The sequence below is a fragment of the Sycon ciliatum genome, chromosome 12 (assembly GCF_964019385.1).
Source record: "Sycon ciliatum chromosome 12, ocSycCili1.1, whole genome shotgun sequence".
NCBI lineage: Eukaryota > Metazoa > Porifera > Calcarea > Leucosolenida > Sycettidae > Sycon > Sycon ciliatum.
This window is the reverse complement of record NC_088654.1, coordinates 8391783-8416198: the sequence shown is the minus strand read 5'-3', so window position 1 is coordinate 8416198 and position 24416 is coordinate 8391783. Positions and strand designations below refer to the sequence as shown.

General features: G+C 47.8%; 1 protein-coding gene across 1 annotated transcript; it reads left to right on the top strand.

The window, feature by feature from the left end:
• Positions 1-13836: 13836 nt before the first annotated feature.
• Positions 13837-23378, top strand: LOC135828954 (uncharacterized). Its single transcript, XM_065341386.1, has 11 exons — positions 13837-14055; positions 14626-14689; positions 15579-16031; positions 16972-17304; positions 18048-18107; positions 18602-18646; positions 19199-19246; positions 20759-20904; positions 21638-21761; positions 22210-22269; positions 23088-23378. Exons 2-10 carry the CDS (start codon positions 14638-14640, stop codon positions 22230-22232), a joined length of 1284 nt encoding a protein of 427 aa, XP_065197458.1. The 5' UTR covers positions 13837-14055; positions 14626-14637; the 3' UTR covers positions 22233-22269; positions 23088-23378.
• Positions 23379-24416: the final 1038 nt, after the last annotated feature.

Below are 24416 nucleotides of genomic sequence, written 5' to 3'. Positions count from 1 at the left end.
CGAATCATGCAGCCACACTGCAGTACTGGCCCACAGCTCTGACAGCATTCGAAAGTCATGTAGCGCTAGCGCCCATAGTAGATGCGTAGCGGCGCAGCGCAAGACCCAAGTGGTGTGACCAGGCCAGGTGTAGTGACGCTACCGCCCGGGCCGTTTTTAGCACAGTCGCTGACGCTGAGTCAGTACTCGTACATGTTGTCATTGGGCCCTAGTATAAAAAAAAATGAATAATAATCATGCATGCATTGTCGGCGACGTTGACATGACATGACTGTCCCATGTCACCATGGCATGTGTAGTAGTCTGTAGATCTACGCTGTACATGTATACAGTCACTGAGTCAGTGCTGGACTGCTGGCCAGAGAAATCCAACCTCATGAATAAAGTAGCGTTAGACTCAGTACTATGGTGTGTAGACCAGTACTACTAGGCCTAGGGTTATTATTATTATTTATAGGGTCGTCCCTCTAGGATCAAAGGCGCAGATGCAGCGCCTAAACGGTGGGAGGTGAGTAGATCAGACCCACCACCAAGTGGTCAAAGACCGAAATCCCATTAGCTGCATCCATGTTACCCTCGTGCCAGGCCACGAGTTCCCAATTAACTGTGGTCCACAAATATCGATGTTTTTTTAGAGAAGATGTTCGTTCGTTTGGGGGGGGGGGGGTTGGGCCCTGTTCGTCTCGTGTGTGCAGAAAAAAATATCGAACTCTATCTATGGACGGGCGCTGTTCGAACATGTAGTTTATGACCTACACAAAGTGAAAGTCAACCTCGTGAGCATAGCCATGGCAAGGTTGTGCGACCGTGGCAAAATAAACCTAGGTGTATGGTGAAATTAGAGTGGCAGCTGGTCACGTTTCATGAGGAAATTGAACTTCATTAAAAAATATCGATGCCTTGCATAAACATGTTTATGTTCGTTTTGAGGGGGAAGGCCGGAGGGGTCTGGGAAGAAATGAACAAATATCGTCTTGAAAAAAACATCGATATTTACGGACGGCCCCTTATTATTTAAATTTGCGTAGCACCCGAGCTATTTCATTCAAGAATTTGGATTTCTTTGGCCAGTCTAGTACTGTAGGAGGTGGTCTGCTATTATGTAACATTTTTGAGTGAATTATGCATTCCTCGGGTCTGTCGGTGTCAACATGAAGTTTCTTTTTGGCCGTCTGGAGCTATCTGGGGCGTCTGGAGTTGCCAAAATATTGGCGTCATGGAAGGTCGGCAAGGCCTGTTGATGCACGCCCAATTCGTAGGAAGTACATGTTCATGTAGATGAAATTAGTAGATTATGTGAATGTTGACGTCCCCCTGGTCAGTCATCATGTGTATGCACCTAAAATCGATAGAGCAATGTTACAAAATGGTAAGCCTCTGAATGTGGAAGAGAAAAAGACATAATAAAATAATTATGGATACGAGTTAAGAGTAACTCTCCCTCTAAGTTCTGAATTTATAGTAGAGATGACGCACGTTATTTCTGACGTGACGCGAAAGTTCAGTTCGCGTTATTTGGCTCGCACGTCGTCCTAGGGGCTCCCGTAAGAAGACCATAGGTCTGTGGGAAACACCCTAGTAAAATAAAAGTTAATAATAATAATAATAATCAACAGGAGTGAGTCGGAGTGACCTGCTGCTCACGTCGAAATTTGGAGTTTTACGCCAAATTTGACGTGAAATTGCGCGTCACGTCGGAAATAACGTGCATCTTAACCTCTCTAATGGTAATACTGTACAGTGTACATGTACATGTACATGTACAGTGTACGTGGTTGGCACTGGTTGCATGGGAAATATCTGTTGTACATATACCGGTATTCGATAATCATATCCATTCGTTTATCAACAGCGACTATAGTGATTAGTCGAGGGGCAGGAAGGCCAATAACTCCCATTGTTCTCTCTTTTCGGGCATTGCTGTTGGTCATCTTGGCATTCGTCCCTGCCACTCCTGTTCCGATAGAACGTCTCACGACGATAATTATTGTGATACTGATGAGCTTCCTTGGGCTTGTTACGCTTAGCTAGAGGTACGAGAATTCCTGATCTAATAGCCGTCGATAAATTGGCACCCTGCGAGAGCGCAGCGTCGACGAAATTTTCTATAACCGGCGCAAGCACCTCAGATCCCTATCGCAGGAGCTCCGCTGGCAATTTATCCGGGCCACAAGCCTACCCATTTCGCAGATGCTTGAGGGCAGTGACGACTTCAGATTGGGAGGTGGGAGTGGCGAGGCAGTGTGTTGATGGCGGTAGTATTTCACCTGCATGCTGTGTTGGCCCTGAATTGCGAGGAGAAGTGTTTCTATAGTAAAGAAAAGGACCAAGGAACTACAAGTTACGCTACAATATGTCCACTAAACACAACCACTTAATAGCTCATACGATTGCACACACTGACCGACAGTGCTCTCGTTCTATTTTTATTTTATTTTATTCTTATTTTGCTAGGGAATTCCCAACAGGCGTCATCGCCTTCTTACAGGGAACCCTAAGAAAGTCTTGATGGATGATCGAAATTCAGCAGGTGAATTACAAAGGCGGTAAGCAGGTGGCAGTGCATTCCACCGGTCAGCGCCTACGTACGAAATTGCACTGAAACCATAGCGTGTGCTAGCAGGGAGAAAAACAAGCGCGGCAGACACCTGACCACGGGTAAGGGCAGCAGTGTGAGCACCGTGAGCACGACGAGTAAAGCGGTCTTGTAGGAGAGAGCAAGCAAGGCCATTCATTCAGCGATAGACAAAACATAGGTCCTGAGATTGAGGCGTTGTTCAAGGGTGTATAATATTGGTGTTACTGAAGAGAAGGGCAGTTGGGGCCATTCTATCCAAGGGAAAATTCTTAAAAGTGCTAAGCGGCTGGCAGCAAGAAGTTTGTTATAAAGAACTTGCGATAAACAGTGTACATATGCGGTGCTGCCATACTCAAGAGTAGACTGAATTATAGAGCGGTAGAACAGTCGCTTGCCAAAGATACTGATATTTTGCATGCACAAAGGCTCCTACTTTCTTGTTAGCAGATGTACACACCGCTGCTACTTGGTCTGAAAAGGATAGATGCTCATCGACTAATATTCCTAAATAGCGGGCGGAAGCAGAGGGGGCAATGGGGGTGTCATGACAGAGAACTGTTGTACCAGGTGGCAGCTCTTTACCAAGGTGGCGAAGTATTAAAACCTGAGTCTTAGATGGATTCAATAAACATGATAAACGTCCTTTCCTTTCAAGATAGCCATCGAGGGCAGCCAGGTCTTCACTCAGTCGAGTAGTTACTGTTTGACACGAATGGCTCAAGTGCTTTGTCCGCACCAACTACACTGTAGCTGGACGACTGACAAGGGTATTTGTAAAAGGTCTCTTCTCATGTTGTGAATTTTCACACCAAATTTTTATTATTATTATTATTTCGAAAGAAAAGGTGACAGCACCGACGCAATCCACACAGTTAAGTAAGCCGATTTGGTAACCGAACGTTTTCGTTCGCTTCTCATCACGGGTAAGTACAGGGAATAATGGAAAAATGTCAAAATATAGCAACTTATAGAGCTACAGCAAAAGCATAGATCAAGAACCTCACGCTATACGTGTGGAAAAAATTGAATTCAGCAAAAACAGGTCAAACACAGGGTGAAGGTGAAGAAATGACTAAAACATAATGAAAACATCAGTGAGGAGAAGCAATGTTAAAGCAATGCCAGGTACACCGACTCGAAGAGTTACTCGCAGCCAGGTTTTGGGCAGTATTTCGCCTCAAAGTGCAGCCTGGGCGCCGACGACTTCCCCGCCAACCAACCAGGGACTGATTTCCCCCACGTTGCTCAGCGCACGGCTGAAAAGCTCTCAACGGTTCGGTTCCGCCCTGCCACTGTCAAGAGAGAACTCCGGCGCCTAAATGCATCGAAAGCTACTGGACTGGATTGCATTCCCGCGCGAGTTCTGAAGATGTGTGCTGACCCTCTAAGTAAGCCACTCTCCAAACTGTTCTCCCTTAGCTTCTACAGCATGGTTATGCCGACATCCTGGAAGACAGCTAGAGTCACACCCATTCACAAGAAGAAATCCAAGAACCTGCCTCAACACTACAGACCTGTGTCTCTGCTGTCTATCATATCCAAAGTGATGGAAACAATTGTCAATCGTCAGATAACCAGTTTCGTGGAGTCCCACAATGTCATCTCTGCGAAACAGTTCGGGTTCAGAAAGGGCCTGAGCACAGCCGATGTCTTAACCAAGCTCCACTGTGAATGGTCCCGAGCAGCCGGCCTAGGAGGAGCCGCCCATGTTTTGGCGATAGACATAGCAGGCGCCTTTGATAAAGTCAGCCATGCTGGCCTGCTGCATAAGGCTTCCGTGTACCCAATAAATAAAATAAATAAAAATAAAACGGTCAAGACGGCCCGCTTCTCGGATGGCTGGAAAGCTACCTGCACAACCGGCGCCTGCAGGCTGTTGTGGGCGGCCAAGAGTCCTCCCTGCACCATATCCAAGCAGGGGTACCACAAGGTAGCATCCTTGGACCAACGTTATTCCTCCTGTACGTAAATGACTGCGAGGACACCTTGCCTGCTGGTGCTGAGCTTGCCACATATGCAGATGACACGACACTGTATCAGTGCATCTCTACCACCGCCAGCATATCCGACTCTGCAGCACAACTCCAGGAAGCAGTGGACGCCGTCTCCCACTGGGGTTCCAAGTGGAAGGTCACCTTCGAGCCATCCAAATCTCAGGCCCTCATCATCGATCACCGCAAGCCTCCCCCAGCGTTCCCACCAGTGCTCTTCAATGGAGTGACTGTTCCTGAAGAGAAGGAAATTAAACTTCTGGGCATAGCATTCGACTCGCAACTGTCCTACGCAGCACACCTCCGGGCCGTGGCCTCAAAGGCTGCCCAACGCCTACACTTCCTGAGAAAGGTTGCGCCCCTGTTGGACTCCAGTGGCCGCACGGCAGTCTACAAAGGCTTCGTGCGGCCAACAATGGAATACTGCTGCCTGGTGTGGATGGGGTCAGGTACATCCAGACTGGACAAAATCCAGCACAAGGCACTGAAGGTGATTGTGCCAGGCGCCTGGCTCCCCAGCCTGAAACACCGCCGACTGGTTGCTGCGCTTTCCTTCACGTTCAAGCTGTCTTACCTTCCAACAACAAGCCCCCTGAAGCCCATCCTCCCACCTCCAGCCAATCCCCGCCCAGTGGGTGGTCGATCCACTAGGTTAGCCACGGAGACTGCCCACTGCCACCCGCTCCAGCTCATGTCGACGCTGCCCGTGCGCATTCGTAGCAGCCTCCAGGGTTCCTACCCAGACTGCATTATTCCCTTGTGGAATAGCCTACCAGCGATCATTCTACCAGCACGGCCGCAACCCAGCCAGCTCCAACCATTCAAGGAAAAATGCAACAAGTATCTGCTGCACCTGAACTGGCAAGCAGCCACCGACGCCCTATGAAACGGTTTAGACCAGTGCCTCACTAGCATCCTCCCCCCCCCCCCCTTACCACAATGTGACGTTATCTTTCACTCTGCTTCTCTCACGACCATCTACCTATTGTCCTTGTTTCTCACTATTATTCATTTCCCCTTCCTCCCCTCTTCATGGTTTTACTGCATTATGGCGCGCTTTGCCTGCGTGGACGCCGAGACCTTTGAGGTCGGCAGAGCAGCCTGGCCCCGCCACCACTTATTTATTTATTTATTTATTCAACATCTCCTGGCCGGTCCGAAGACTGCCAATAAACATGAGAGGTCAGGTGATAGCCAACCACGGCAAGCTAAAAGGGAAAAAAAAAAGAAAGATGCTGTCAGAGAGGGAAAGGAGATAGGGAGAGAAAAAGAAAGGGAGGCACATTAATAATACATGTGATCACTTCGGATGAGACAGTGTGGAAAGCTGGACTGTGAATTTCCTGATATCCTGGCATGTCTTAATGCTAGTAGGCAGGTTAGACCAAAGGGAGTATGCTGAGAAGAAAGGGGATTTCAAAAACAGAGAGGAACTAGCTCGGGGCAGTGATAAGGCATTGCGTGTTGGTCTAGTGGTAACAAACCAGTTGTACTTGGCAATATGTTTAGGGACTTGGGCTAGGAAGATTTTTTGCACAAGGATACAAAGATGCTGCTGATGTCGGGCAAGAAGAGGGTGCGTGGAAGCAAGTTTATAAAGACAAAGGGAGGCAAATGTTTGGTCTTTTCGAAACAGAATTTTCAGAAGCAAGCGTTGATGTACCTCCAGTCTGTGGAGTAAAGTCTGAGACAACCCGCACCAAGCTATATCGCAATAGTCAAATATAGGCAAAATGTACGACTTAAAGAACAATTTTCTGCAGTTATCATTCAAGTGTTGGCAGTGGGGTTGTAGCATACCTAAGGACGCACTCGCACGCTTGCACACAGACTGGACTTGTGGAGACCAGGAGAGTTGGCGGTCGAGAATAACGCCCAGGTGCTTGTGCTCGTTAACAACTTTAATAGGTGTACTATTTAGACCAGGAAAATACAGAAGTTGAGTGGGGCGCGAGGGAGAGAAGAACATGGCCTCGGTTTTGGCGAGGTTAGGCTTCAGTTTCCAGGTTTCCATCCATGTTACTGTAGCGTTGACCCCGGACTGCATGGAGGCCGTGAGGTTGTCTGCCGAGCTGTCGGAGCACATCAGAGCAGTGTCGTCAGCAAAAAGACTTACATTTGGTACAAGGGCTGGCAAGTCATTAACGTACAGTAGAAATAGGAGCGGCCCAAGTATGGACCCCTGGGGTACCCCAGACACGACTAGTAATGGGTCTGATAGGGAGGTAGATACTCTGACAGTCTGGTGGCGGCAGGAAAGATAGGATGAGAGCCATTGCAGGGCTGGACCGTGTACCAAGGAGACGGACTCTAGCTTTGCAAGCAGACCACGATGCCAGACGGTGTCGAAAGCTTTCGCTAGGTCAAAGAACACGATGCCAACATGCCGCCTGAGGTTCCGCTGGGTGTAGATGTCTTGTACTAGACGTGTTAGTTGGAAAGTTGTGGAGTCTCCACGGCAGAAACCGGATTGAGATGGTGAAAGCGCTGGGGTGACGTGGCAGTACAGAGACTCAAAGAAAATACGTTCACAGACCTTGGACACAGCGGGAAGGAGAGAGATTGGTCTGTAGTTGCCAGCCTGAGAGCGTTGGCCTTTCTTATAGATCGGGACGATAACAGCAGATTTCCAGACGGACGGAAATACTCCTGTACGATATGACATGTTAAAGAGCAGGCACAAGGGATAGGACAGAGATGGCGCAAGCCATTTGAGAACCTCATTGGGTATGCCATCTTCGCCAGGGGACTTACAATTCTTCAGGAGTTTGAGGTGCTTACAGACGGTAGCAGTCGTGGTAACGACGCGTGTGAGTGGTGCGCTAAGTTCAGGAGCTGGGGACAGCGATGGAATGACCCAATTCGGATCTTCCGGAATGCCGGATGAAACAAACTGCTTGTTCAGTGTGTCTGCAATCGCCTTCACATCGTGCTGGCGGTTGCCATGGGAGTCCGTCAGGTACTGGATTGGCGCGCGGGAGGTCCCGCGGCACTGGTTGCGAATGAATTGGTGGAGTGATGGGCGATCGGGGGAGGAGAGTGTTGCAGAAAGAGAGTTTAGAAAGGAGCGGTGTGAGGTACGAGAAAGGTGCTTGACGAAGTTGCGTTGAACTCGGTAAGCCTCCCGGTTAACCGGCGTTGGGAATTTCTTGTAGATGCTGAAAAGATCACGCTTGCGCTTCACTTCAGATACGAGGGACCGTGTCACCCATGGGGGACTAGATGTCGAGGATGTTGGGTTGGAATGTTTCCGGTTGTTGTAGCCGATAGCAAAGTTAGAGAGGTGCTGTTGGAACCCTCGTTCAAGGACGGCTGCAAAGTGATCTACCGCGGCGTCAACAGTTGGAGAGCCTTCTGGTTGCAGAAACGACCAGTCGTGGCAGGAGAAATCAGCGTTCATAGAGTCCCAGCACTGAGAGGGAACTCGACGGAAGCGATATGGGAACGGTTTGCGAGAAGGAAGTGGCAGGTCTGGATCCGAGGGCAATGAGACGGCGAACTGGCATGAAACCATGAGATGGTCCGAGGAGCCAAGAGCGCAAGCTGTGTGAACGTCCGTCGCCAGCAGGGGTTGGTTCGTGAAGACAAGGTCTAGACATGACTGTGTTCCGGAAGATGTTGTGTGCGTTGGACTCTGCACCAGCTGATCCAAACCGAAGCAGGTAAGGGTGCGAAAAAGTGCCGCCCCAGCAGGACACGTTAAATCCGATGGGCACCACCGTTTGTGCTTACTGTTGAAGTCCCCAGCCATTATGACATGGTACGATGACATGGGAACGGTTACCAAAGCACTAGCTAGCATATCACAGAAGTGGTCTATTTCCGTGGTTTTGACTGAGGGCGGACGGTAGGTACAGCAGACGAGGATGGGTGTCGGGGAGCCTAAGATTGGGTGAAGCTCAACCCATACGGATTCACAGGTCGGACGAGCAAGGTCGTCGCGAACTTGGACTCTTCCGAAGCGATTTTGCCGGACAAGAATCGCAACTCCACCATATCCTCTGGTTGCCGTACCGGATTTGTTATCATGAGGTGGTCGGTCGCGACGAAATGTGGTATAACCGGAGATGGTGAGCGCTATGCTTGGATTTAGCCATGTTTCATTTAGACAGATGACATCAGGTTTGTTGAAATCAGCAATGACAGACAGTTCGGCAGATTTGTTAACGATTGAGCGGCAATTTACGGAAAGCAAGGTCAGTTTACCCTGGCAAGGGGGGAAGTAGGGCCGAGCCAGTGGATTCAGCTGTGGTCGCGCCATCATGCTGAGCCTGAGGAGAGGACGTTGTTTGCCTGGTTGGCATTGCTGGTGTCAAAACTGTCCGCGGCAAAACGCCAGGGCCTAACCGTGTGCGAAAGAGCATCCGGCCAGAACCCTTTGTCACCGACTGTGTTCTCATCAGCTGCCTCGACGGTCACCCGTGCGTAGGCAGTTCTGAAGTGCTTGGATGCAAATATGACACCTTCCTGAATCTGCACTCCTCGGGCAGAGCACCATTCAGCAATTGATGATGCGGAGCAGTGTGGCTGCACGTTGCCAACGTAAAACACTTTGCGTTTGGCCCGGGGTGATGCCGTGAGGTCTACTGCCGGCTCGCTATCACGAGCCGGCTTGGTGTAGCGGGATGTTTCCACCCGCCTTGTTATGCTTTGAGCTAGCTGGGACTGACTACTAGTATCTGCCGCGTGCCTTTGTCTCTGGGCGGCTCGAGTGCGTCTGCCCTGGTGTTCCTGCCATTCATGTACTTGTTGTTCAGTATCGGTGGACCTACGGGATGCATCCAGGCCTGCTGCGGGGCTGGAGCTACGACTTGGAGTAGTGCTGGACCTACGGGATGCATGCACGCCTGCTGCGGGGCTGGAACTACGACTTGTAGTAGTGTTGGGTTGTGGCACACGCGTTTCTCCTGGCAGGCTGCCACTGCCGGCGTGTGTACCGTACGTTTGTACAGACCTGCCCGTTGTGGTGCTGAGCCTCGCACGTGCACTTGCAGTTTGTGTGGCGGTTCCTAGTACTACGTCGCTGTACTGGTGTGGCATGGCGTGCTGTGTGTGTACGCTAGTATCTCGTAGGTCAGCCATTTCCCGCCTCAGCTGTTGAATTTCAAGCTTCAAGGAAGCAATTTCATCATCTCTTCCCACCCTAATTGCCACTATTTCTTTATTCAGGTCCATTATTGTCGAGGACAATGCGGCCAAAGCAGTCGTGACATGTCCTATACCGGTCATACCTTCCAGGATGGGGTGGGACCCAATCCCCTCCTTCCGGAGCGCTCCCACCAGGTCGGGCCGTGAGAAGGAGTCCGCTTTCGGGATGCCAGTCCGGGTGGCCAGGTTTTGTAGACAGTCGAACGTCAGAAGGGCCAGGTCGACATGCTCATTGGTGGCCATAGTCCGCAGTACAAGTCACAGCTCCTGTAGGTTACAGTTACAGACTCGGAAAGGCTGATAGGAGCGGAGCTCCTAAAACTGCATCCGCACTCGAAAAATTCAAAAAGGTTCGATCTTCTCGCACATATTTGGGAATATAGTGGACTTTCGTATAAAAAAATAATAATAACGAAAAGGTGAGGATGCGTACTGGAGGAGACGAGCAGGCGGCGATACCGGAAGTGACAACGAGCGTAAGTCACCGGGGAGGAAGCGTGGAAGACCACCACGAAAGCCACTGATCCACACAACGGAAAAATCAGACACCGGACGAGTGACCAGGTGGTGTGGTGGAAGGGACGAGTCAGGACCTGCGGCATCGGAAGTGACTGCAAGGCGACTGCCCAGTGGAAAGGACGGGTAAAGAGCTGCGACATTGGAGGTGACGAAAAAGACGCAACATTCCAATGGTCAGCAATCGGCTATCAAGAGTCATCTGTCCGTTAGTGATAGTTGTCGTGAGTTGTACAGAGATGATGTTTTCTCAGTTTTGGCCCTTGGCAGATCTGTCTTACATTAATTTTGTCTGTTTTGGAAGCGTTATATATCCGTAAGTTGTACCCTGAACTATGTGTTCAGAAGGAAAATGTTTTGTCACTGCAGTTGTTTGGCGCTAATCCTCGTGAAGGTGTCAGGAATGTTTCTTCTCACTGATGTTTTCATTATGTTTTAGTCATTTCTTCACCGGTGCACCCTGTTGTTGACCTGTTTTTGCTGAATTCAATTTGTTCCACACGTATAGCGTGAGGTTCTTGATTTATGCTTTTGCTGTAGCTCTATAAATTGCTGTATTTTGATATTTTTCCATTATTCCCTGTACTTACCCATGATGAGAAGGGAACGAAAACGTTCGGTTACCAAATTGGCTTACTTGACTGTGTGGATATTATTATTATTATTATTATTATTATTTATTAAGAAAGGTTTCCTCCCCACACCGGAGCTCGCGCTATTCCGCCGACTTTACTTGACACTTGACTGACTCACGACTGCGGAATAGCGCGAGCTCCGGTGTGGGGAGCAAACCTTTCTTACAAAATCATCGCCGAAGTCGCAACCACTACTTCGTATTATTATTTATTCTTGTTTTTATGAAGAAAGGAAAAGGACAAAATGTTACGAGTTATGACAAACTGTCCACCAACGTAACTAGATCTTATACAGTCAGCGAGTGCGACAAAATGACACAAAACTGACAAGGAGTACTACTGAGACATTCGGCGACCTGACACCTAGCCTGACACCTGACACGAGTTTGTCATAACTCGTAACATTTTGTCCTTTTCCTTTCTTCATACAAGTAATAACTATAATTATTGGCTCACCATCCGAGTTAAACTTTATTCTTGTTTTACTAGGGAATTCCCAACAGGCGACGACGCCTTTTTACAGGGAACCCTAGGAACATTTTGCTAGATGCGTGAAATTCAGCTGGTGACCTAGGCGTACGGCAAGCCGGTGGCAGTGCATTCCACCTATCAGCACCTAAGTAAGAAATTGCACCGAAACCAAATCGGGTGTTAATTAGCACGGGGAAGAACAAGAGCAGCAGAAACTTGTCCACGAGTGGTGGCTGCAGTGTGGGGACCATTTGCTCGCAAAGTAAAGCGATCACACAAAAGGGAGCTAGCCAGTCCATTCAGGCAGCGATAAACAAGTACATAAGTTTTATAACATGGAAGAAAGAAGTTTTATAGTTAAGGCTTTGCTCGAGGGTATACAAGTTTGTGTGTATATGGAAGGTTATATATTATCATCTGCGAAGAGTTTGTTAGATGAATGCCTGAAGCATTGTGGTGCATCGCGGATGTTTATACAAAAGAGCAGTGGCCCAAGGACAGAGCCTTGAGGGACGCCTCTTGTGCATGGACAGGCCAGTGCCTGTCCTACTCGAACTCTCTGAACGCGGTTTGTTAGGTAGCTTGCAAACCATGCATGGCGGTGCCAGCTATCCCCACATTCTTCAGTTCATCGATTAGGCCTTGATGGTTCACTCTGTCAAATGCTTTTCTCATGTCGGCTTGCTATACTTATTTCTGTTTCCATCGCTTGACAGTGTGTACAAAAATAATGCCACGTGGCCACCTCAGCTCGTCCTCAACTCGTTGCCTTATAAAATTAGGCACCCTTATGGAGTGGTGTTTGCGCTCATTATAGCCTATGTACAAATATGTCCTGACCAATTAATTGTACTGGTGACCTACCCGGCCTTTCCGCTCTGGCCCACTGTTGTTCCATATTCAGTCGCCGCCGAGTGGCGCCGACGCCGCGAAAGACACAACGAGATCCGCGACATCATTCTCTGCTAACTTGCTGAAGCGTGTGGCCAAGAGTCCATAACCCAGGTTATGGACTCTTGGTGTGGCCCATAGCGTTGCAGTGGAACCGCATCTGCAGCAGGTGACCGGAGAGCAGTTTCGCTATCGAACGCCCATTCGCACCGATCAAGCACGTCTGGATGTCGCTACAAGTGGCCTATGGGGTGGCCGGTTTGAGCGCACCTACAATGCTACATCGATGTGCGAGTTTTTAACCCACATGCGCCATCAAACCGTGCCACCTCAATTGGTGAAGTAAAATAAAAGTCAACAACAACAACAACCTCAATTCCTTCCTGCTACACAAAGCATGAGAAGGAGAAGAGAAGGAGCTACGAGCAGCGCATTTGCGAGATTGAGCACTCGTCATTAAATTTGTCCCCCGTTATTTTTTTTTTTCGACCACTGGCGGCATGGGCAAGCACGCGCGGAGGCTCTGTACAAGCGTATCGCACTGTTGCTGTCAAACCTTATTGCAAGACCGGTGATCCGTACAGCTGGTTGATGTCCTGGCTGAGGTGTAAGCTCTCCTTCGCACTGCTCCGCTCCAACGTTGTGTGTCCGCGCGGATGCCGTCACCTCAGAATGCAGATGGACTCGCCACCTGTTTTGGCTGTTGCTGAGGCTTGCATTCGCTCCTAAGTACGCTCGTACTGTGGTATGTTTTGAGCGCTTTTGGGTGTTATCCTTTTCGTTCTTTTCTTCATTTTGCCCTAAATTATCATCTCTTATGGCCTTCCTGTACATGTGTACGCTCTCAATTGCAATAATAATGTTCTGTTTGGGAAAAGGGCTGGGCGTGCTGACGCACACGGCGTACAACGTATCCCATTAATTTTTACATACCGATATGGGAACTCGGGCAGGGCGCGATCAACGTTTCTGACTCAGCAATAACGCCAAAAAAGGAATTCGGGCCTTGTCCGTATATACCATACCATAATACCAAGAGTAGATAAACAAGAGTGTGCAACTCCGGATCTCTCCTGCACAATCTGCACATACCCCCGCCCACGGCGGAATTTTTTGTTGACGTCACCTTTTTTCAGAGAAATGCGCAGTTTGCCGCAGAGCAGTGTGAGAGCACGTGCTGGACACCGACCTTGTAGTTTAAAGCCCGGCCAAATGGGCCAAGAGCACGAGGGAAAACTTTCCGAAAGACTCGCAGCGCGTGCGTCGTCGAAAAGATTACGTCAACAAAAAATTCCGCCGTGGGCCAACCCATCCGCGAGTTGCACACTCTTGTTTATCTACTCTTGATAATACCATAGTGTAGTTATGATACTCCCGGTCTAAGAACTCTTCACACCGGTATAGAGGTTATGCGATACACGTCATACAGTACGTTTGCCACCCCAAATTCTTCTATATACATGTAAGGGGTTTCTGTACCCGCTTTGGGCATTTTGCCACCCCAACTGGCTCCTATATATGGCGGATTTGACGTTATCGCATAACCTCTATTGCAAGAGGCTGAAGACGCATTGCAACATTCTATTACTAAACTGCCATAAATCTAGCTCTCGCCTTGCCTTCTCCAGCAGATCATAGCGAAACAACCACTTGAAGGGTGGAAGTAACATCTTTGTTACCACGAAGAGCGAAGACACTACCGGCTTCTTCTCGTTTTCAAGCATTACGATTGCAGAACAACACGAGCGAATATCCGATCCTCGTTCCCGTGTGTACAGCCTTCAATCTCGAGGCACAAGCACAAAGAAGCGTCTCTTTAGTTCAGGTAAGCCATTAAGGAACGTCCAATCGATAGCAGCAACTATGTGTAGCTTGATGTTGATGGTTTTTTTTACATCGAATTGGTGATTTGACTTCATTTGTGTTTCGCATCAGAAGCACCAACATATGCGCCAACAGTGAATCCGTTCAATCTTTGTTGTTTCGCATATCAGTCTATGTTTTGTTTTTTGTTTTTTTTTTAGATTAGAAACTTCCCTATTTCATGTACATGTAGATCACTGTGGCAGCAAGTGTGCCTGGGATGCATGTGTGTGTGTGTTGTGTGCTGCTGTGTGTGTGTGTTTGTTGTGTGTGTGTGTTTGTTGTGTGTGTGTGTTTGTTGTGTGTGTGTGTTTGTTTGTTATTGTGTGTGTGTGTGTGTGCACACGTGTGTGTATTTGTTGTTATGTGTGGGTTTGTTTTGGTGGTGGCAGCATGTGGATGTGGTGGCGTTTACTAGTACCCTTGTTTATTTTGAGACTTGAAGTAAAATCAACCAATAACTTGCCTGCTGCCCACGTGGGTACTTCTGTGGTTTGGTCTGTGACTTTTATTGTCTGTTCCAATCTGGTAGTTATCGGAGACAATGGCATTCCAACTTGCAATTCTTTTCGCTGTCCTTGGCTTAGCCTTGGCTTGTAAGTCTAGTTGTTTGTATTCATAGTTCTGTTAGGTGTCTTCTCCCGTACATTGCTTCTTTCCGTATCCTTTTCCTACCGGCCGGCATGCACCCCGTACTGGCCTTTTGTGCGGTTGGCAAGCGCCCGCAATTGCCATAGCAACCAAGGTCATATACCTAGGCAGAGAAAGAGAGAGAGAGAGAGAGAGAGAGAGAGAGAGAGAGAGAGAGAGAGAGAGAGAGAGAGAGAGAGAGAGAGAGAGAGAGAGAGAGAGAAGAGAGAGAGAGAGAGAGAGAAAGAGAGAAAGAGAGAAAGAGAGAAAGAGAGAGAGAGAGAGAGACAGAGAGAGAGAAAGGGAGAGAGAGAGGTGCAGAGGGAGAAATAGAGAGCAGCTGTTTTTGTAGGCTGACAAACACAGAGCAGGTAGTAGTAATGACCAGAAGCAACTACCACCCTGCCCTCTGATGTGTTAATGTGTTGAAGGTCATTATACTGATATCGCTGTGCAATCAAGTATTCTGTACAATCAACTTCTAAGGAATCAGATCTTCTGGTTTTCTCAGCCATGACCAACTTTCGCTATCCCCAGAGCAACGATTGCCGTGAAAATGATTGAAAATCTCACTCAGTAGCCTGTCGAGTTTGTGCCCAGTTATAGCACTTTCTGACTGCTTATTGTTTTGCTATAGTGGTGGGCATGCTTCATAACTCGTACCCTTTCTGTCTTCCCTTCAATTTAAAATGAAAGAAAGGTTTGGACTCAGATGGAGAGCCAAGGATATAATTTATGGAAAAAAAGGAATCAAGTGGAGTTAGTGGACATTATAACGTAACTGGTAGTTCCTTGGTCCTTTTTCTTTTCTACGAAAGAAATTTTCGTGCTTTTTCCCTTCTTTTGACATTACAGCGGCGTCTTGGAATGATTGTGATGATGGGAAAACACAAATTTATACCAGCCAGGCGATCTCTGACTGGATAGGTACGGAGAAACATTGTCAAACAAAGGGTGCTCACCTTATCAGCCATGAACAGGCTCAAGCGTGCCACAGACACATCACCAACCAGACATATGCCTACCCGGACGGGAGATATGTTAACATCGGCTCCACAAGATTGGTCGATGCACCACACTTCCGTGCTGTTGGCAACAACTTGAAGGTTGATAACTTTCTTCCTGTCCATATCGCTGAGCCTTATTTTAAAAGATACAACGTGTTAAGCTGTGCAAAATCGACAGTGACTGGCAATAGGAAGTCTTCTGTGTATTGCCAACTCGATGACCTCACCTGGTGGCACGGAGGACCAGAACGGTATGCGCCAGGTCCAACCCATTTCCCCATGGTATGCGCCCGCAAGAAAGGTAAGATCTAGGTCAGGAGTCAGGGTCGTGATTGCTTGTTTCACACATTCAGCTGGTGCCGACAGTCCTGGACTATTGCTGTTCCATTCCTAGCAACTTAACTTCTCCGACTTGCTCACAGATTTAGTATAGTATAGAATTTATTCATATTTCTCTAGGGCAGTCCACACAGACCTATGGTCTCCTTACGGGGTACCCTAGCAAATCTAGGATTGTGATACGAAATTGACTTGGTGAAGCAGCGAGCCGGACCGATGCCGGAACTGAGTTCCAGCGGTCAGCGGCTAAATAAGAAAGAGAGGAATAACCAAATCGGGAGGAGGCTCGTGCCAGTACAAGTCTTGTGCAGGTGCGGCTACGTGCCTCAGAATTGGCACGAAGGCAGAACAGGCGGTTTGATTACTAGTCAACGTATTTCCGCCCATACAAGCGCATGGGCTTGGGTCCTGACACAAGCCACCTACCAAATATGAGGGCATGTGCTTAGATGTGAAGACTATTGGTGAAAGCACCGGGGAGCTGAATATTATACTACTAAGCATTGTGAGAATACCATTGTTTAAAAAAAAAAAATTCACGGTTCGCGTGAGACTCGGCTGGAAGCTGAGTTTTCCGCATCCGCCGTGGGAACGCCACCACCCTCTAGGATCAAAGGCGTTTAGGCGCTGCATCTGCGCCTTTGATCCTACCATTGTTTAGGACACAGACAAACCTTAATCCACCCTTTTAATCCACCCATTTTCAATCCACCCATTTTTAATCCACCCATTTTTAATCCACCCATTTTTAATCCATCTTTTTACATTCCAAGTGTAAATACCACAGGGAACCTAAGAACCTAAGATGGAGGGAAATCAATAAGATGGCCTGGCCCACCTTTAGCTGGTGTTTTCCGTGCAGGGTATCTTGGAATGCTTCGCTGTTTACCTTTGTGCATCAGGGGAGAGCCCCGTCAACTCCACTTGTGTCGCTAACGGACAGACCGGCATCTACCTCTACCACACGATTGCCTTCGGTTTCGAGCATGCTCTAGAGGCCTGTAAACTGCACGGTGGCCGACCTATTCTCTCCTTGGGCGACGAGAGAGCATGCACAGTCAAGCTCCTGACCGAATCCACAATCCTGCGTGATAACGATGTGAGCGGCGTGGAACTGTTCACCAATGATACAACCCTCGAGTCGGGAAAGAGGTTCTGTCAGTACTTCAAGGTCTCCACCAACACCGTGGTCAGATACGAATGCAACTTGAACAAGCCAGTGGTTTGCGTCAGCTGTAAGTTTTATATTAACTTTTTTTTACAAAAACACACACACATTATTTGACGGCGCAGAGCAGCAAGGCAGTGATGACACATATTATAGAATGGCAGGAATGTGGAAAGGCAGGGAGTACTGTCAATTCACAAGGGCATGCTCGTGCATGCGTGCGTGCGAGGTTGATATTTTCGCCACCTTTGGTCAGTTCTGAAAGCTGCGCCAGCCTCAAACAGTGCAATCCATACGATCCAAAGCATATTTTAATCATGGAGTAATTTTCCTGATGACAAGAATGGCTTATGGCTCAGATGGGGACCTGTGATGGGGGGGGGGGGGGGTGGGACCTGTGATTGGGGGTGACATGTGACGGGGTGGGGGTGTGGGTGTGTGGGACCTGTGATGGGGGGGGGGTGGGGGGGGGGGGACCTGTGATGGGAGGGGGGGACCTGTGATGGGAGGGGGGGGACCTGGGATGGGAAACTGAATGATGAACCTTATAACACTGGACTCAGTTAAAAAAAAAGAAAGAGCCTGGTGGATCATACCACAATTCTCCTGACACCTCAAGCTGGGAAAACCCGCCGCACTCTTGGTGAAATAAACCCCTTGTGCAGCAGCCCAAATTGGCGGGGGAACTATCTGCCAGTGCCTATTCATGCTGGGCTGCATGCAGATAAAATGAATGACGACCACCATGCTCCCTGTTTGCGTGTGGTGCAAGCATGTTGTGTTCTGCTGGTTTATGTTCTCGCACTGCAGCTAAGGCACCAAGCGCCGATAGTGGAGCATTGCCAGAACCGTCCCTTGGAGTGGAAGAAGGTATGTCACTCGTGAAAATACATGCGAAGAAAGGTGTCAGTGCTTCGTTGCAGGGGTAACTCACCCGGCCTACTGTGATAAGATTTATGCAGCACCTAACAAAGGTTCTTCACTGAGAATCACTTTGCATTCCACCCAATTTTCGGGCATGGCCTGGCCCAGCATTGGGGTAAAAGGGGAGCAGGAGAAGCAGAATCCACTCCAGGAAGACGTCTTGCTCCATTTTCCACACTAGTTTGTCTTACGTAACTATTCTCTGTGTAGAATTCGAGCGCGAAGTGCAGACTGCACATATCTAGTCTAAATGTATATGCAACATACTTCCAGTCTTGGTGAAATCCCTTGTGTCGCAAACCAAGCTGCCCGGGGAACTATCTACCATTGCCGATTCCCGGGCTGCGCGGAGATAAAATGGATGACGATATGCCGTGCTCTTGTTTGCATGCGGTGCTGCAAGCACATTGTGTTTCACTGGTCCTTTTCTCTCTCCACAGATGCGGCACCAAGCACCGATAGTGAAGCGCCCATAGCAGAAGAAGGTATATTACTCGTGACGCACAGGCAAATGGATGTGTCTGTGCTTGACTATCGTTGTAGGGGGAACTCAGTTATCACAAGCTCTAATTTGACACAGGGGCATTGCACACGGTATGGTCACTACGGTATTGACCGTACCACTCTTTGCCCCAAGTACCCCGTGATACAATAAAATGCACTGATTTGGGCTCTGAATTTCCAAAATGTTTGGCTCAGCCACACTTCCCTCACGAGTAAATTGTACAGTTCAGATGACTGACCGTACCACGCTAAAATACATTCCGACATCCCCTGTGACATGCTTATTCAACTTCAACACACAGCCTCACACACAGGCCACAGTCTCTTCACTACTTCACTTCACATTTCACCAAGTTTTCGGGCCCGGCCACTGGCGTGAAACTTCACTCCAGAAAGTCGTCTTACCTCATTTTCAACACTTGCTTTTCTTTCGTAAAATTTGCTCTTGGTAGACTTCTAGCACGAAGTGCAGGATGCAGATACCTAGTCTAAATATATATGCACTGTGTGCTTATTTCTTCTCATTTTTCAAGTATCTCAATCCCAAGGCACAAGCGCAAAGGGGCCTCTCTTTAGTTCAGGTAAGCCGATAAGGAACGTCCAATCAATAGCAGTAAATCTGTGTCGCTTGATGTCGGGTTATTTTTTATTGAATTGATTATGTTGCTTCATTTGCGCTTCGCATCCCAAGCACCAACATATGCGCCAACAGTGAATTGGTTAGCTTACCTTTGTTGTTTTGCATAGCAGTCAGTTGTTTATTTTTTTAGATTAGAAACTTGTGTCGATTTTCCAGAAGCTGAAAAAGGAGCCTCGAGCACGAAGTGCAGATTACAGACACCGATTCTAAATATACATGCGATGTGTGCTTATCCTGCTAGCTAATGCAGATTACCGTAAAGTACCGTTGATCTGACCCTCTCTATTTCCCGCCCCCTGTCGATTTTCTACCTGTGAAGCGACTTCGGCGTATACAACGAAATACGATGTGGGACCGACGCATGCACTGCTGTACACAATACGTGCCAGTCCAGGATGAAAATGTGCACAATCCAGCACATCGCGTCTGATCTTCCACGTTGGTGGACATTGTACTGGACTTGACAGCCTTGATCTAATCCCCGCCCCCCTGCTGAAAACCCAGCTGGGAAGCGACATGGCGTGGGGGGGGGGATCAACGGTACTTTGCGGTACTTGTTATACTGGTTTTTGCATACTATATATCACGTTGTTCTCGGTGTGCCTGTAATTTCAGTAGAGGAACCTGGCACCTGAATTTAAATGCCACCTATCAAAAGGCTACAGATCATACTGTATGTGAAGGCAATGCGTGTCACGTAATTCTACATTACACCTGAACTCTGGCTGATCCCTGGCACCGAAATTCTAGTACAGTAGATATCGGTTATAACGTGCCCTTCTGATTTTTCACATTTTATCACTATAACCGGTATATCACTACAGGCGATTTTCAACTGCGCGTCATACATACACGTTATACACGTGTGGGTACTCGATCGCGCTAATGTAGCGTACTGATACGTGATGGATGCTACTGCACCTTCTCCAGTCTAGAGTGAAGAACGTCTTGGCCCAAAGGCATCATCCAGGAAGCACCAGACCAGAATACCCTATGAAAACACGCATGTGGCTCCAAATCGAGACATCAATGCCTCACACTCGTGTGTTGCTATCACTATAGACGATAATTTTTCTGCACAAATAGGTGTTTTGAATGGTCATTCTGTATCCTTATAGCCGATTTATCGCTATATACGATATATTGGTTATAATGATAATTTGACTGGCTTTTTCTTGTTTTGCTTTTGATATTTTCATTTTGTATCAATATAGCCGGTTTATCACTATGTCCGATGACTTTATAACCGATATTCACTGTACACCTAAATTGCATGCCACGGGTAGTGGAGGTAAGTCGTCACTATCTCCTCGACAAGGGGTGAAATTCTCATGTACCGGCACAGCCTACGCTATTTCATGATTTGTGTATGAACCCTACGCCGGTCTAGAAGCAGTTTTATTGTGATATCCCCACATCATTTTCTCTTCATTCTGTTGTTGCTCATGTGCAGGTGTTGTGGAGTGCAAAGGATATCGACTGCAGTTGCACAGGGAAGAAAACACATTTGACGTTTCTGCCAGTACCTGCGCTCAGAGCGGTATGCGACTTTTCAGGCGCAAGTATCGCAAAGCACTGAAGGAATCCAAGTGTTTCCAGGTAAGGGGCCATCCGATAAAATACCGATATTTATTTAGAAACGAAAACTAGTCATTTCTCTTCAACCCCCTCCCCCAGAATCGAACACTTACAAACGGTGCATAGTATCGATATATTTTCTTTTCTTTTCTGGTCGTGCCACATACAAACTGTGCATTGATATTTTTCGAGAAACGAAAAGGCGCTCAACCCCCTCCCCCCTTAATGACTAGTTTTCGTTTCTAAATAATTATCTTTATTCATGGATGGCCCCTAAAGAAGTTTTGTTTAAATCGTATCTGCATCGCTCACGTTCCATGGGATTATTTTCTCCCCAAGGATGGGCCATGACCGAAACGTTCATGACGTATGCAGCAAAGAACCATATTCTGACTGTTTGAGTTGAGGTATCCTTGTGAGTAATGTGTAAGTGGCTGCAATGGAGGCTGCAGGTGCTTAGAATTTTTTAATTTGTGTTCAAGGTTTTTGTATAATCAGGATTCAGCGCGTTCAATGGAAACCTCAGCTCAAACACTCAAACACATGGTCTCTTTGGTGCATACGCCATTCGAACAGTTCATCAAACCTGAAAATGAGTGTGTGACTTATAATCAAGTGTGATTTACAATTAAGTGTGACTTGCAAATGAGTGTGACTTATAATCGAGCGTGACTTATACTCAGTAAATACGGTACAGATCCTGTCCTCAGTGCATTTTTCTTCTTCTGAATCTGCTCTTCATCTTGCTGATCAGAAATTACTGGGAACTAACCAGGGGCTTCTTGTCTGGATGCGAGTAAAGAAGTCCAAGACAGCTACAATGGATCTCTCAACCGGAGAGGACGGGCCTGAGCAATCCAGGGCTGCTTCCCTATGTGGTGAGAAGCATGCAGTACATGTAAACTAATCGGAATCCAGTTATTGTCAATAAAGCTATTGCACACTATCACAATGCTACAGACTCAAGCCAAGTTAGTTCTTTTGGATTTTGTGCTTTTAACAGTCAGTGTGCTGGTATTGTGATCCTGTTGCTCAGGGGCGTCGGAAGATATCAGTTTGGGGCGGTACGGTCAGCCACCTGTTCACTTTACTCGTGGGATTGGGGTGGCGCCTCTGCCGGAATGTTTTGGAAATTTAGAGCCCAAACCAGTGTATTCTATTGATTCACGGGGTACCTGGGACGAAGAGTGGTACGGTGTTGTGACCATAGCGTGTCCAACGCCCCTGCTGCACTTCCCCGATCCTCCTAGTTTTGCCAGCTGCGTTTTTTTGTGTAACTCTACAGTGTGCGATTCCGTGCATTCTTGTTCTGTGTGCGCTGCATAGTTCTGAAGCCAGCGAGGACATAGACAGACATGACCAAAGGAAGAGCTTCGTCCACTTTCAGTGAGTACTAATCTCTTAAACTATCTAGCATAATATGTCACGGTGCGCCGGGGACTCGGCTACAATCAGTTTTCTGCACCCTGAGGAACGCCACCACCCTGCCAAGATCTAAGGCACAGATGTAGCTCCACAGTAGCTATATTCAGTCGGAATTTTGTTTCTTTTACCCTAATGGTAAAGTGAGCAGGTTTTGCCCTCCCCCTTCACCTCTGTAGTGCAATTCAGATAGTATAATAATATTACAAGGAAGCCTTGTTTGGTAGTTTAACATTTTTTTTCGATTTTGACAGCATGTTACAAGGCGAGGACGCATAGTGCTCCTGACTACAACCATAACCCGGTTGGCAGAGAATTCAGATAGTACAATAATATTATTCATTATCTTTCAAGCAAAACCTGCCTACAGTCAGCCTTGCGAATAACGTCCCTGGAGTGTTCATGGGAAAGTGTCTTATTCTCGAGTTTGCCTTATTCAGGAAAACGGGAGCAGTCAAAGTATCTGAAGTTAACCATATTTTCCGGAGCATAAGCTGCACTGGAGTAAAAGGCACATTCAGATTTTTTGGTCAAGAAACACTGACACCTACCCTGCTTATCACCGTTCATTTGATTATCATAGTATAGACCGCACTGACGTTTTAACAAAAATTAAAGTATGGTATGTCTGTGTGTGTGTGTGTGTGTGTGTGTGTGTGTGTGTGTGTGTGTGTGTGTCTGTTTGTGCATGTATGTGTATGTGTGTATGTATGTGTATGTGTCTGTTTGTGTATGTATGTGTATGTGTATGTATGTGTATGTATGTCTATTTAAACATGCAGATAATGGAAAGGACAAGCAGCCTCATTAGCTGATAGCAGTTAGCAAACACTCTCTTCACACCAGGGGCATGGTGTACAACGTGTCTGCGTGTGTGTGTGTGTGTATGTGCACGCACATGCGCGTGTGCACGCGTGTTTGCATATTTACATATGTGTGTGTTCGTATCAAGTCCACTATGGGTGCTGCTCTGACCTGATTCATTGCAAGTTAGCATCACTTTGGGGTTGCAGTGTGCATTGTCGGAAGTTATGTGTATTTTCAGACTATAATATCAAGTGGGATCTACATAATTATATTGGCTCTGAGGTGACAAGTGTACGTGGTTGCGTGAATATCAAGCGTGGCGTAATGCGGTGCGGTGAGAGGGGTGGGACCGGTGGGGGGGGGGGGGGGGGGGGGAGGGGAGGGGGTGAAGGCTGTGGGCCTGTGGCGAGGTACCTACACGACTAACACCACCATAATATCTAGTGACATGGCACGAGGTTGCTGGGTGAGTACGGCAGCCCGAGCGCTAGAAGCTGTGCGCTTGATCCACACAGGCGATTGTCCCCTCCCTCCCCCCCCCCACGAAAACTCACATCACATGACATGTTTCCTCCTCCTCCTCCTACTACTACTAGAAAACAATCACAAAACACAATGCATGTTGTGCAGCAGCATGTCGTACTGGTGTGCATGTCATGACGTGTATCCATTTCCAAATTTAGTCGGCTTGGGTGCGTACGGGAAACACATTCCAGTCACTCGTACTCGGTCCTTACCGCTGTTCATCCAGCCCTTGCCTCCATCGAGGTAAGGGCTGGATTCTGCCTTCTACCATCGTTCTTGTGCAGGAACCTGAGATCCTGCTGTATGTTACGGGAACGCGACAGGAGAAACTTGGGAACACTCTTCGCATTTCTGTACAGTAGAGTCGCGCGCTGAAGAGCGTGGAGCCCAAGAACGTCCAGCCTGAAATTCTAAGAACGCCACAGCCTAAAGCTAAGAACGGCGGGGTTGGTTTCTCGTAGCTTGTGGGATACATATGGTCCAGTGCGGTTTGTTTCTAAGAACGTGCTACAAGATCGTAGCCAGATTGCTGAAGATAAGAACTTCCCAGGCTGACTCCTTGGAAACAACGTTCTTGGGCGCGCGACTCTACTGTATCTACACTCGCGTAGAGAAATCACATGAAATGTGTGCTGGGAATTTCCCCTGCCAATGTTTGCAGATTTTTGCCTGCATTTTGACGATACCAGCAGATCAGTACAGCACGCTTATTTTCCTTTTCAGCCTTCGCGTGTGCCACCATGATTATACTTGTAGGGAACGTGATCTGAACGTAGAAA